The sequence below is a fragment of the Oncorhynchus keta genome, chromosome 31 (assembly GCF_023373465.1).
Source record: "Oncorhynchus keta strain PuntledgeMale-10-30-2019 chromosome 31, Oket_V2, whole genome shotgun sequence".
Classification (NCBI taxonomy): Eukaryota; Metazoa; Chordata; class Actinopteri; order Salmoniformes; family Salmonidae; genus Oncorhynchus; species Oncorhynchus keta.
The window spans coordinates 20210158-20224735 of record NC_068451.1 but is presented as its reverse complement, the minus strand read 5'-3'; the positions used below and the strand labels follow the sequence as shown (position 1 = coordinate 20224735).

The following is a 14578-nucleotide window of genomic DNA, read 5'->3' as shown; positions in this document are numbered from 1 at the left end:
GATTGATTGATTGATTGATTACTGGAACTGACATGTTACCTGGCTATGACAAACAGCACACAACTGACACCCAAGTAAGCCAGCAGAATATACATCCAGATATCGGGTGAGAGGGGGTTGAGAAAGGAGAAGACCCCAGGGTTGGTTCCGTTGGGCTTGCGGTAGAGGATACTTATCCCCAGTGTCATGAAGGGCTTGGAGAAGTCGATGACCTTCTCCCTCACGTAGGTGATGGCCAGGGGAGCCACTGCCAGATCAGCTTTCTGTCAACAGACAACATAAAAGGGAAGAAGGATAGGCTGTAAGTCAGAGACGCAGGAAGCATTTAGAGCCAATCAAATTAAGAAAACAGTGCCTTTACACATCACAGAGTCCGTCCCACGGCACTTAGGAGGAAATTTAGAGCCCTTCTAGCTCTTGCTCTCGCTCTTTCCCTCTCTCTCTCTGTCTGTCTGTCTCTCTCCCTCTCTCTCTCCCTGCCTCTCCCCCTCTCTCTCTCCCGCTCGCTCGCTCCTCCACACACACTCTCTCCCTCACATACCCCCCTCCCCTTTTATACAGTGGGACAAAAAAGTATTTAGTCAGCCACCAATTGTGCAAGTTCTCCCACAAATCCAGAAAACCACATTGTGGGATTTTTAATGAATTTATTTGCAAATTATGGTGGAAAATAAGTATTTGGTCACCTACAAACAAGCAAGATTTCTGGCTCTCGCAGACCTGTAACTTTTTCTTTAAGAGGCTCCGCTGTCCTCCACTCGTTACCTGTATTAATGGCACCTGTTTGAACTTGTTATCAGTATAAAAGACACCTGTCCACAACCTCAAACAGTCACACTCCAAACTCTACTATGGCCAAGACCAAAGAGCTGTCAAAGGACACCAGAAACAAAATTGTAGGCCTGCACCAGGCTGGGAAGACTGAATCTGCAATAGGTAAGCAGCTTGGTTTGAAGAAATCAACTGTGGGAGCAATTATTAGGAAATGGAAGACATACAAGACCACTGATAATCTCCCTCGATCTGGGGCTCCACGCAAGATCTCACGCCGTGGGGTCAAAATGATCACAAGAACAGTGAGCAAAAATCCCAGAACCACACGGGGGGACCTAGTGAATGATCTGCAGAGAGCTGGGACCAAAGTAACAAAGCCTACCATCAGTAACACACTACGCCGCCAGGGACTCAAATACTGCAGTTCCAGACGTGTCCACCTGCTTAAGCCAGTACATGTCCAGGCCCATCTGAAGTTTGCTAGAGAGCATTTGGATGATCCAGAAGAAGATTGGGAGAATGTCATATGGTCAGATGAAACCAAAATATAACTTTTTGGTAAAAACTCAACTCGTCGTGTTTGGAGGACAAAGAATGCTGAGTTGCATCCAAAGAACACCATACCTACTGTGAAGCATGGGGGTGGAAACATCATGCTTTGGGCTGTTTTTCTGCAAAGGGACCAGGACGACTGATCCGTGTAAAGGAAAGAATGAATGGGGCCATGTATCGGGAGATTTTGAGTGAAAACCTCCTTCCATCAGCAAGGGCATTGAAGATGAAACGTGGCTGGGTCTTTCAGCATGACAATGATCCCAAACACACTGCCCGGGCAACGAAGGAGTGGCTTCGTAAGAAGCATTTCAAGGTCCTGGAGTGGCCTAGCCAGTCTCCAGATCTCAACCCCATAGAAAATCTTTGGAGGGAGTTGAAAGTCCGTGTTGCCCAGCAACAGCCCCAAAACATCACTGCTCCAGAGGAGATCTGCATGGAGGGAATGGGACAAAATACCAGCAACAGTGTGTGAAAACCTTGTGAAGACTTACAGAAAATGTTTGACCTCTGTCATTGCCAACAAAGGGTATATAACAAAGTATTGAGATAAACTTTTGTTATTGACCAAATACTTATTTTCCACCATAATTTGCAAATAAATTCATTAAAAATCCTACAATGTGATTTTCTGTTTTTTTTTTTCTCATTTAGTCTGTCATAGTTGAAGTGTACCTATGATGAAAACAGGCCTCTCATCTTTTTAAGTGGGAGAACTTGCACAATTGGTGGCTGACTAAATACTTTTTTTGCCCCACTGTATGCTCTTTCTATCCCTCCATCTCACATACATCCTTTCCTTGTCTGACGTTGAACCTAAACTAAGGCAACCCCCCCTCCCCATTTACACCCCCACCCCCTTTAGAGGATGGATGGTCCTATCAACCACAGCCACTGGGGCAGAGGAGTGTCAGGGTGGAGGAGGGAGGGCGAGAGCAATGGAAGAAGTAGTTCCCAGAAAACAAGATAATGTTCAACCAATCGCCATACTCATAAGAACACAGACATCTACATGTTATATTGTGTCTCTGATCTGAGAGAATCATATTTAGTTGTTATTTCATAACAACCCTATTTCTTCACAGCACTGAATCAGGGGTTCTTCTTTTTTATCTACATTCTTCCACAGCCTCATCACTCATATTCCATCCATACGTATCCCTCCGCCATGGCTCGGGGTGCGAGTCCTTCTTCATGTTAATACAGTATGTTGAGCTTGACCTTTCAACTGGGCCAAAGTCACATCCGAAACATCCCAACCAATCCGGTCTCTCTAAGTGAGGTTAAACCTGTGTGGTTGATCAATCTGCGGCTCCATTGTGACACAGGTACATGCTAAACACTCACAGCAAGGTCAGCAACATAATTTCACAATAAAATATCCTGTTTGTCCCCAACAAGGTTGTCATACATCAATCTAGATTGAATGAGGTGGTTTGGTCCCAGCCACTATAATGTCTTTATCTGTTCCATGTCATTTAAGGCCAAGTGAGACACAATAGGATTAAGTCGCAATGCGATTTAGATCACTTAATGTAGCTCATGTCTAGGTCCTATGTCAACTGAATGTATCCAGGTGCATCTACAGTACTCTAGTTCTATGACTCGAAGCATTAGTCAGAGGACACCAGTGATTTCCTTCAACTCCATTTGATTGGATATGTTCAGCTTCTTCAGCTCAATTCACCATGTCCTGGTGAGCCGAGCTAGTATACTCCAACTCCTGTGAAGGGTTGTCCAGGCCAATTACTGTCTGTTTTGTCCACCACAGATCCTGTCTGCCTACAGTATATATGAGTCCCAAATGCCACCCTATTCCCTATACAGTGCACTACGTTAGAGCTCTGGTCAAAAGTAGTGCACTACAGCATGTAGGAAATGGGGTGCCATTTGTGATGCAAACTTTGCTGTCTAGAGATAGGTGGGTATACATCTACATAACGGCCAACACTCCAATAACCTCGCAGGAATTGGGCCCTGGCTGTCAAATCTCTGGGATCCCTCTCCCTCCAGCATCCGCATGATCAAAACAAACATGGCCGTTGGTCCAGTGTACCACAGTTGAGGGAGATGCAGTGTTATTTAATGGGGTCAGATATTGAGCATTGGCTGCGGCGAGCCTGTTATTTTTCTGCCTGCCTGTGCACAGCTTATACTATCTGGGTCTTACTTTGTCAAACTTAATGATATAGTCAGTGGGCAGTGTGTGTGTGTGTATATATGTGTGTGTGAGTGTATGTTTTAATAAGCTCTACAGGGGAAACGAGTCAAGCCAGAATCCATGCCGTACACCCGGTCAGGAACGAGTATAGGAGCTGATGTCTCTCTCTCTCTCTGTCTCTCTGTCTATACATCTACCTCTACCGCTCTACCTCTCTACCGCTCTACCTCTCTACCGCTCTACCGCTCTACCTCTCTACCTCTCTCCCTCTCTACCTCTCTACACTCTACCCCTCTACCTCTCTACCACCCTCTACCTACCTCCACCTCTCTCTACCTCTCTACCGATCCACCTCTCTACCGCTCTACCTCTCTACCTCCTCTACCTCTCTACCTCTACCTCTCTACCTCACCTACCTACCTCTCTACCGCTCTACCTCCCTCTCTACCACTCTACCGCTCTACCCCTCTCTACCTCTCTACCGCTACCTCTCTCTCTGCCGCTCTACCTCTCTACCTCTCTACCTCTCTCTCCACCTCTACCACTCTCACCTCTCTCCACCTCTACCCTCTCTACCTCTCTACCTCTACCTCTACCTACCTCTCTACCGCTCCACCTCTCTACCGCTCTACCTCTCTACCGCTCTACCTCTCTACCTCTCTACCGCTCTACCGCTCTACCTCTCTACCTCTACCTCTCTACCTCTCTACCGCTCTACCGCTCGCCCCTATCTCACCTCTCTACCGCTCTACCTCTCTACCTATCTCTACCTCTCTACCGCTCTACCTCTCTACCGCTCTACCTCTCACCTCTCTACCTCTACCTCTCTACCGCTCTACCTCTACCTCTCTACCTCTCTACCGCTCTACCTCACCTTTCTACCGCTCTACCTCTCTACCTCTACCTCTCTACCTCTCTACCGCTCTACCTCTACCTCTACCTCTACCGCCACCTACCTCTACCTCTCGCTCTACCTCTCTACCTACCGCTCCACCTCTCTACCTCTCTACCGCTCCTACCTCACCTACCTCTCTACCTACCTCTACCGCTCCCTCTCTACCGCTCTACCTCTCTACCCTCTCTACCTCTCTACCTCTACCGCTCACCTCTCTACCGCTCTACCTCTACCTCTCTACCTCTCTACCTCTCTACCTCTACCTCTCCATCTCCTCTACCGCTCTACCCTATCTCACCTCTCTACCTCTCTACCTCTCACCTCTCTCGCTCTCCACCTATCTCACCTCTCTACCTGCCTCTAACTACCTCTCTACCGCTCCACCGCTCTCTACCCTCTTTCTACCTCTCTACCTCTCTCTCCGCTCCGCTCTACCTCTCTACCGCTCTACCTCACCGCTCTACCTCTCTCTACCTCTACCTATCCACCTCTCTACCTCTACCTCTCTACCTCTCTCTCCACCTCTCTACCTATCTTACCTCTCTACCTATCTCACCTCTCTACCTCTCTACCTCTACCGCTCTACCTCTCTACCCGCTCACCTCTCTAACTCTCTATCCGCTCTACCTCTCTACCTCTCGCTCTACCTCTCTCTACCTCTCTACCTCTCTACCTCTCTACTGCTCTACCTCTCCCTCTACCTCTCTACCGCTCTACCTCTCTACCTACCTCTCTACCTCTCTCCTCTCTACCCTCTACCTCTCTACCGCTCACCTCTCTACTGCTCTACCTCTCTACCTCTCTACCGCTCTACCTCTCTACCTCTCTACCTCTCTACTCTCTACCGCTCTCTACCGCTCTACCCTCTCTCCGATCTCTACGCTCTACCTCCCTACCTCTCTACCTCTCACCTCTCTACCTCTCTACCGCTCTACGGCTATACCCTCTCTCCTATCTCTACCTCTCTACCTACCGCTCTACCTATCTCACCTACCTCTCTACCGCTCTACCTCTACCTCTACCTCTACCGCTCTACCTCACCGCTCTACCTCCACCTCTCTACCGCTCTACCGCTATCTCTCTCTACCGCTCTACCTCTCTACCTATCTCACCTCTCTACCGCTCTACCTCTCTCTACCGCCTACCTACCTCTCTATCTGCTCTACCTCTCTACCGCTATACCTCTCTACCGCTCTACCTATCTCACCTCTCTACCGCTCTACCTCTACCTCTCTACCTCTCTACCGCTCTACCTCTCTACCTCTCTACCGCTCTACCTCTCTACCGCTCTACCTCTCTACGGCTATCCTCTCTACTCTGCTCTATCTCACCTCTCTACCGCTCTACCTACCGCTCTCTCTACCTATCTCACCTCTCTACTGCTCTACCTCTCTACCTCTCTACCGCTCTCCTCCTACCTCTCTCTACCCTCTCTACCTCTCTACCTCTCTACCTCTCTACCGCTCTACCTCTCTACCGCTCTACCTCTCTACCTATCTCACCTCTCTACCTCTCTACCTCTCTACCTCTCTACCTCTCTACCTCTCCGCTCTACCTCTCTACCGCTCTACCTCTCTACCGCTCTACCTCTCTACCTCTCTACCTCTCTACCTCTCTACCGCTCTACCTATCTCACCTCTCTACCTCTCTACCTCTCTACCTCTCTACCTCTCTACCTCTCTACCTCTCTACCGCTCTACCTCTCTACCTCTCTACCTCTCACCTCTCTACCGCTCTACCTCTCTACCGCTCTACCTCTCTACCGCTCTACCTCTACCTCTCTCCACCTCTCCTCTCTACCTCTCTACCTCTCTACCGCTCTACCTCTCTACCTCTCTACCTCTCTACCGCTCTACCTCTCTACCTCTCTACCTCTCTTCCGCTCTACCTCTCTACCTCTCTACCTCTCTACCTCTCTACCTCTCTCTCTCTACCGCTCTACCTCTCTCACCTCTCTACCTCTCTCACCTCTCTAACTCTCTACCGCTCTACCTCTCTACCGCTCTACCTCTCTACCGCTCTACCTCTCTACCTCTCTACCGCTCTACCGCTCATCCTCTCTACCGCTATACCTCTCTACCTCTCTACCGCTCTACCTCTCCATCTCTCTACTGCTCCACCTCTCTCCCTCTCTACCGCTCTACCTCTCTACCTCTCTACCTCTCTACCTCTCTATCTCAGATCTCTACCGCTCTACCTCCCTACCTCTCTACCTATCTCACCTCTCTACCGCTCTACCTCTCTACCGCTCTACCTCTCTACCTCTCTACCGCTCTACCTCTCTACCGCTCTACCTCACCACCTCTCTACCGCTCTACCGCTATCTCTCTCTACCGCTCTACCTCTCTACCTATCTCACCTCTCTACCGCTCTACCGCTCCCTCTCTCTACCGCTCTACCTCTCTACCGCTATACCTCTCTACCGCTCTACCTATCTCACCTCTCTACCGCTCTACCTCTCTACCTCTCTACCGCTCTACCTCACCACCTCTCTACCGCTCTACCTCTCTACCGCTCTACCGCTCCACCTCTCTACCGCTCTACCTCTCTACCTCTCTACCTCTCTCACCTCTCTCTCTACCTCTCTACCTCTCTACCGCTCTACCTCTCTACCTCTCTACCGCTCTACCTCTCTACCGCTCTACCTCTCTACCGCTCTACCTCTCTACCTCTCTACCTCTCTACCTCTCTACCGCTCGCCCTATCTCACCTCTCTACCGCTCTACCTCTCTACCTCTCAACCTCTCTACCGCTCTACCTCTCTATCGCTCTACCTCCCTACCTCTCTACCGCTCTACCTCTCTACCGCTCTACCTCTCTACCTCTCTACCGCTCTACCTCTCTACATCTCTACCGCTCACCTCTCTACGGATATACCTCTCTACCTCTCTACCGCTCTACCTCTCTACCGCTCTACCACTCTACGTCTTTACCTCTCTACCTCTCTACCTCTCTACCTCTCTACCGCTCTACCGCTCTACCTCTCTACCGCTCTACCTCCCTACCTATCTCACCTCTCTACCGCTCTACCTCTCTACCGCTCTACCGCTCTACCTCTCTACCGCTCTACCTCTCTACCGCTCTACCTCACCACCTCTCTACCGCTCTACCTCTCTACCGCTCCACCTCTCTACGGCTATACCTGTCTACCTCTCAACCTATCTCACCTCTCTACCGCTCTACCTCTCTACCGCTCTACCTATCTCACCTCTCTACCTCTCTACCTCTCTACCTCTTTACCTCTTTACCTCTTTTCCTCTCTACCTCTCTACCGCTCTACCTCTCTACCGCTCTACCTCTCTAACCTCTCTCAGCTCTCTACCAGTCTACTTATCTCAACTCTCTACCGCTCTACCGCTCTACCGCTCTACCTATCTCACCTCTCTACCGCTCTACCTCTCTACCGCTCTACCTCTCTACCGCTCTACCTCTCTACCGCTCTACCTATCTCACCTCTCTACCTATCTCACCTCTCTACCTCTACCTCTCTAACTCTCTACCTCTCTACCTCTCTCACCGCTCTACCGCTCTACCTCGCTAACTATCTCACCTCTCTACCTCTCTACCTATCTCACCTCTCTACCTCTACCTCTCTACCGCTCTACCTCACCACCTCTCTACCGCTCTACCCTACCTATCTCACCTCTGTCCGCTCTACCTCTCACCTCTTTACCTCTCTACCTCTCTACCGCTCCTACCCTCTCTACCTCTCTACCTCTCTACCTCTCTACCTCTACCTACCTCTACCTCTCTGCTCTACCGCTCTCTCTACCTCTCTACCTCTCTACCGCTCTACCTCTCTCACCTCTCTACCTCTCTACCCTCTACCTCTCTACCTCTCTACCTCTCTACCTCTACTCGCTACCTCTCTACCTCTCTCACTCTCTCTACTCTACCTATCTCACCCTCTACCTCTCTACCTCTCTACCTCTCCTCTACCTCTCTAACCGCTCTACCGCTCTACCTCTCTACCGCTCTCACCTCTCTACCTCTCTACCCTATCTCTCTCTCTACCTCTCTACCGCTCTACCTCTCTACCGCTCTACCTCTACCTCTCTACCGCTCTCTACCTCTGTATCCTCTCACCTCTCTACCGCTCCACCTCTCTACCTATCTCTACCTCTCTACCACCTCTCTACCTCTCTACCTCCTATCCTCTCTACCCTCTCACCTCTCTACTCTCTACCTCTCCACCTCTACCTCTCTACCTCTACCGCTCTACCTCTCTCTACCGCTCTACCTCTCTACCGCTGCTCTACCGCTCTACCCTCTACCTACCTCTCTACCTCTCTCTACCTCTCTACCTCTCTACCTCTCTCACCGCTCTACCGCTCTACCTCGCTAACTATCTCACCTCTCTACCTCTCTACCTATCTCACCTCTCTACCTCTACCTCTCTACCGCTCTACCTCACCCACCTCTCTACCGCTCTACCTCTCTACCGCTCTACCTCTCTACCGCTCTACCTATCTCACCTCTCTACCTATCTCACCTCTCTACCTCTACCTCTCTACCTCTCTAACTCTCTACCTCTCTACCTCTCTCACCGCTCTACCGCTCTACCTCGCTAACTATCTCACCTCTCTACCTCTCTACCTATCTCACCTCTCTACCGCTCTACCTCTCTGCCTACCTCTCTAACCTCTCTACTCTCTCTACCTATCTCACCTCTCTACCTCTCTCTACCGCTCTACCGCTCTACTCGCTCTACTCTACCTATCTCACCTCTCTACCTCTACCTCTCTACCTCTCTACCTCTATACCGCTCTACCGCTCATCCTCTCTACCTCTCTACCTCTCTACCTCACCACCTCTCTACCGCTCTACCACTCTACCTCTCTACCGCTCCCCCTCTCTACCGCTATCTCTCTCTACCGCTCTACACCACCTCTCTACAACTCTACCTATCTCACCTCTCTATCTCTCTTTCGCTCTACCTCTCTACCGCTCTACCGCTCTACCTATCTCAACTCTCTACCGCTCTACCGCTCTACCGCTCTACATCTACCTCTCTACCGCTCCACCTCTCTACCGCTCTTCCTCTCTACCTCTCTACCGCTCTACCTCTCTACCTATCTCACCCCTCTACCGCTCTACCTCTCTACCGCTCTACCTATCTCACCCCTCTACCTCTCTACCGCTCTACCGCTCTACCTCACTACCGCTCTACCTATCTACCGCTCTACCTCTCTACCGCTCTACCTCTCTACCGCTCTACCTCTCTACCGCTCTACCTCTCTACCGATCTCACCTCTCTACCTCTCTACCTATCTCACCTCTCTACCTCTCTACCTATCTCACCTCTCTACCTCTACCGCTCTACCTCTCTACCGCTCTTCCTCTCTACCTATCTCACCTCTCTTGCTCTCTAGCTCTCTACCGCTCTACCTCTCTCAGCTCTCTACCTATCTCACCTCTCTACCTCTCTACCTCTCTCCCTTTTTCTTTCTCATTGTCTCTCTCCCTCTCTCTCTAAGCCAAAAACATGTTTGTCATAAAAAATACAACTATACAAACCCTTGTCACACACACTTCCGACAAAATACATTCCCTCCCACGGCCTCTAGCTCTTTACCACCTTATTAATTAAACTTGAATAATTTACATAGAACATTTCAGAGTAGTGAGGTGGGTCCAGACTCACGTGGTCGATCAGCTCCTTGACCATGCCATTCCACTGTCCCGTGGTCTCGTCCTGGGCCCCGTAGCGGCCGTCCTCCACCAGACGCAACTCGTAGGTGAACCCCAGGATGCTAGCCAGCTCCCTCAGCAGGTCGATACAGTAACCCTCAAAGCGGTCGTTACCGTAAAGGGGCTTGTCTGACTTCTTGAACATCACATAGGGCTCCACCTGTTAGGTTGGAGAGAGGACAGGGGTGGACGAACACTGGATCAGTCTCTGGAGGTAAGTATATTTTCCACTCTGATAAGGCCTTTCTGTGAGTGTGCATGATGTGTGAGATAGACTTTGAGCCTGACGTGCCTGGACACACACTGGCTACAGGAGAGAGGGAGGGGAACAGAGGGAGAAGGACCACTGCTGCTAAAACCAGGAGGGTGTGTGGTTGTGTGCGTGTGTGTGTGTGTGTGTGGTTGTGTGCGTGTGGTTGTGTGCGTGTGTGTGGTTGTGTGTGTGTCTGTGGAGTATTGGCATGCAGTCTCAGAAATGTGATACAAGGTGAATGGAGTGATGGAAGCATGACCATAATAAGAGATAATCCTCCATATCTCTGACTCAGTCCTCCCCTCCTCTCCTCTAAGGCTGAACATGCTGGCTGGGGTTCTGTCCCTGTCCCTGTCCCTGGCTCTCAGACCACCAGATGCTTTGTAAATAAGATCAGAGATGCTGATAAACTGACACAAAAGAACAGGAGCCAGCACATCCTCTTTGTTAGTACGAACAGCTGGGGAGATTACTAATGTCCTCTTTCACGCTCTGGATCCTCTCTTCCCCTCCCTTTCTCGTCCGCTGCCTCTCACTCTCTCTCTCTTTTTATCTACGCCACTCACCCTCTTTCTTGCTTTCTCCACTATATATACAGTGCCTTGCGAAAGTATTCGGCCCCCTTGAACTTTGCGACCTTTTGCCACATTTCAGGCTTCAAACAAAGATATAAAACTGTATTTTTTTGTGAAGAATCAACAACAAGTGGGACACAATCATGAAGTGGAACGACATTTATTGGATATTTCAAACTTTTTTAACAAATCAAAAACTGAAAAATTGGGTGTGCAAAATTATTCAGCCCCCTTAAGTTAATACTTTGTAGCGCCACCTTTTGCTGCGATTCCAGCTGTAAGTCGCTTGGGGTATGTCTCTATCAGTTTTGCACATCGAGAGACTGAAATTTTTTCCCATTCCTCCTTGCAAAACAGCTCGAGCTCAGTGAGGTTGGATGGAGAGCATTTGTGAACAGCAGTTTTCAGTTCTTTCCACAGATACTCGATTGGATTCAGGTCTGGACTTTGACTTGGCCATTCTAACACCTGGATATGTCTATTTTTGAACCATTCCATTGTAGATTTTGCTTTATGTTTTGGATCATTGTCCCAGTCTCAGATCTTTTGCAGACTCCATCAGGTTTTCTTCCAGAATGGTCCTGTATTTGGCTCCATCCATCTTCCCATCAATTTTAACCATCTTCCCTGTCCCTGCTGAAGAAAAGCAGGCCCAAACCATGATGCTGCCACCACCATGTTTGACAGTGGGGATGGTGTGTTCAGGGTGATGAGCTGTGTTGCTTTTACGCCAAACATAACGTTTTGCATTGTTGCCAAAAAGTTAAATTTTGGTTTCATCTGACCAGAGCACCATCTTTCACATGTTTGGTGTGTCTCCCAGGTGGCTTGTGGCAAACTTTAAACGACACTTTTTATGGATATCTTTAAGAAATGGATTTCTTCTTGCCACTCTTCCATAAAGGCCAGATTTGTGCAATATACGATTGATTGTTGTCCTATGGACAGAGTCTCCCACCTCAGCTGTAGATCTCTGCAGTTCATCCAGAGTGATCATGGGCCTCTTGGCTGCATCTCTGATCAGTCTTCTCCTTGTATGAGCTGAAAGTTTAGAGGGACGGCCAGGTCTTGGTAGATTTGCAGTGGTCTGATACTCCTTCCATTTCCATATTATCGCTTGCACCGTGCTCTTTGGGATGTTTAAAGCTTGGGAAATCGTTTTGGATCCAAATCCGGCTTTAAACTTCTTCACAACAGTATCTCGGACCTGCCTGGTGTGTTCCTTGTTCTTCATGATGCTCTCTGCGCTTTTAACGGACCTCTGAGACTATCACAGTGCAGGTGCATTTATACGGAGACTTGATTACACACAGGTGGATTGTATTTATCATCATTAGTCATTTAGGTCAACATTGGATCATTCAGAGATCCTCACTGAACTTCTGGAGAGAGTTTGCTGCACTGAAAGTAAAGGGGCTGAATAATTTTGCACGCCCAATTTTTCAGTTTTTGATTTGTTAATAAAGTTTGAAATATCCAATAAATGTCGTTCCACTTCATGATTGTGTCCCACTTGTTGTTGATTCTTCACAAAAAAATACAGTTTTATATCTTTATATTTGAAGCCTGAAATGTGGCAAAAGGTCGCAAAATACTTTCGCAAGGCACTGTATATATATATATATATATATATATATATATATATATATATATATATCTCATCTCTCTCTTTCCATCCCTCTCTCCCATCTACCCCCATCTCTCTCCCCTCTACCGTCATCTCTCTCAGTAAAATCAGGCAGAGAATATATTATCAAACAGGTGTTGTTTACCATGTAATTGTGGCATGCCACGATACAAACAAAATCATGTCAGATCTCAACCAGCTTTCACACATTTTACTGGCTCAGAGATATGATGAGAACAAGGAGATGCTAACACATGTAGTAGCATCTATTGGTCATTGGTGTAAAAATACCCAAATGTCATACTTGAGTAAAAGTAAAGATACTTTACTTTAGAAAATGACTCAAGAAAAAGTGAAAGTCACCCAAGTAAAATACTACTTGAGTAAAAGTCGAAAAGTATTTGGTTTTAAATATATTTAAGTATCAAAAGTAAATGTAACTTCAAAAATATACTTCCGTATCAAAAGTAGAAGTATAAATCATTTAAAATAGCTTTTATTATGCAAACCATGCAGCACAATTGATTTATTTATTGTATTATTTACGGATAGCCAAGGGCACACTACAACACGCAGACATCATTTACAAATTAAGATTTTGTGTTTAATGAGTCCACTAAATCAGAAGCAGGGGATTCCCAGGAATGGTCTCTTGATAAGTGCGTGAATAGTTTTTTTTCACTGTCCTGCTAAGCATTCAAAATGTAACGAGTATTATTTTCTTTAGGAATATAGTGAAGCAAAAGTTAAACTTGTCAAGAATATAAATAATAAAGTCAAGTACAGATACAAAAGAAAACTACTTAAGTAGAACTTTGAAGTATTGTTACTTACAGTTGAAGTCAGAAGTTTGGAGGTTGGAGTCAGTAAAACTCATTTTTCAACCACTCCATTGATTTCTTGTTAACAAACTATAGTTTTGTCAAGTCGGTTAGGACATCTACTTAGTGCATGATACAAGTAATTTTTCCAGCAATTGTTTACAGACAGACGATTTAATTTATAATTCACTGTATCACAAATCCAGTGGGTCAGATGTTTACATACACTAAGTTGACTGTGCCTTTAAACAGCTTGGAAAATTCCAGAAAATTATGTCATGGCTTTAGAAGCTTCTGATAGGCTAATTGACAACATTTTAATCAACTGGAGGTGTACCTGTGGATGTATTTCAAGGTCTACCTTCAAACTCAGTGCCTCTGAATTTCTTTGGAAAAATACAAAAATAAACAGTTTTGCTTTGTCATTATGGGGTATTGGTGTAGATTGATGATTAAAAAAATAAACAATTGAATACATTTTAGAATAAGTCTGTAACGTAACAAAATGTTGAAAAAGTCCATGGGTCTTAATACTCTCTGAATGCAATGAGTGATATAACTGATTGCTTTGGTTGGGCGAGATTATTCTCTGACCACTACAACAATCTTCAGTCAGGGAATTGAAAGGGATCAATAATATAGCCGACAAGCCCAATGATCTGCTATCCAACTCAAAGAGATCTCTTTCTCTCAATTCAATTCAATTCAATTCAATTCAAGGGCTTTATTGGCATGGGAAACATGTGTTAACATTGCCAAAGCAAGTTAGGTAGACAACATACAAAGTGAATATATAAGGTGAAAAACAACAAAAATGAACAGTAAACATTACACATACAGGAGTTTCAAAACAGTAAAGACATTACAAATGTCATATTATATATATATATATATATATATATATATATATATATACAATGTACAAATAGTTAAAGGACACAAGATAAAATAAATAAGCATAAATATGGGTTGTATTTACAATGGTGTTTGTTCTTCACTGGTTGCCCTTTTCTCGTGGCAACAGGTCACAAATCTTGCTGCTGTGATGGCACACTGTGGAATTTCACCTAGTAGATATGGAAGTTTTTCAAAATTGGATTTGTTTTCGAATTCTTTGTGGATCTGTGTGATCTGGGGGAAATATGTATCTCTAATATGGTATCTAATATCTCTCTCGTTCTCCCCCTCTCTTCCTCTCCCTCCATCACTTTCTGTCTTCCTCACTATCT

At 46.9% G+C, this 14578-nt stretch overlaps 1 protein-coding gene across 1 annotated transcript in view; it reads right to left on the bottom strand.

Annotated features, from left to right (window-relative positions):
* LOC118367756 (glutamate receptor ionotropic, kainate 2-like) overlaps positions 1-14578 on the bottom strand; it is a 301405-nt gene that overhangs the window by 133321 nt on the left and 153506 nt on the right. The window contains exons 11-12 of the mRNA XM_052489092.1: positions 10027-10233; positions 40-263 (exon numbers count right to left, since the gene is read on the bottom strand). Of these exons, the coding sequence (XP_052345052.1) occupies positions 40-263; positions 10027-10233 (431 nt within the window). The remainder of the gene's footprint in view (positions 1-39; positions 264-10026; positions 10234-14578) is intronic.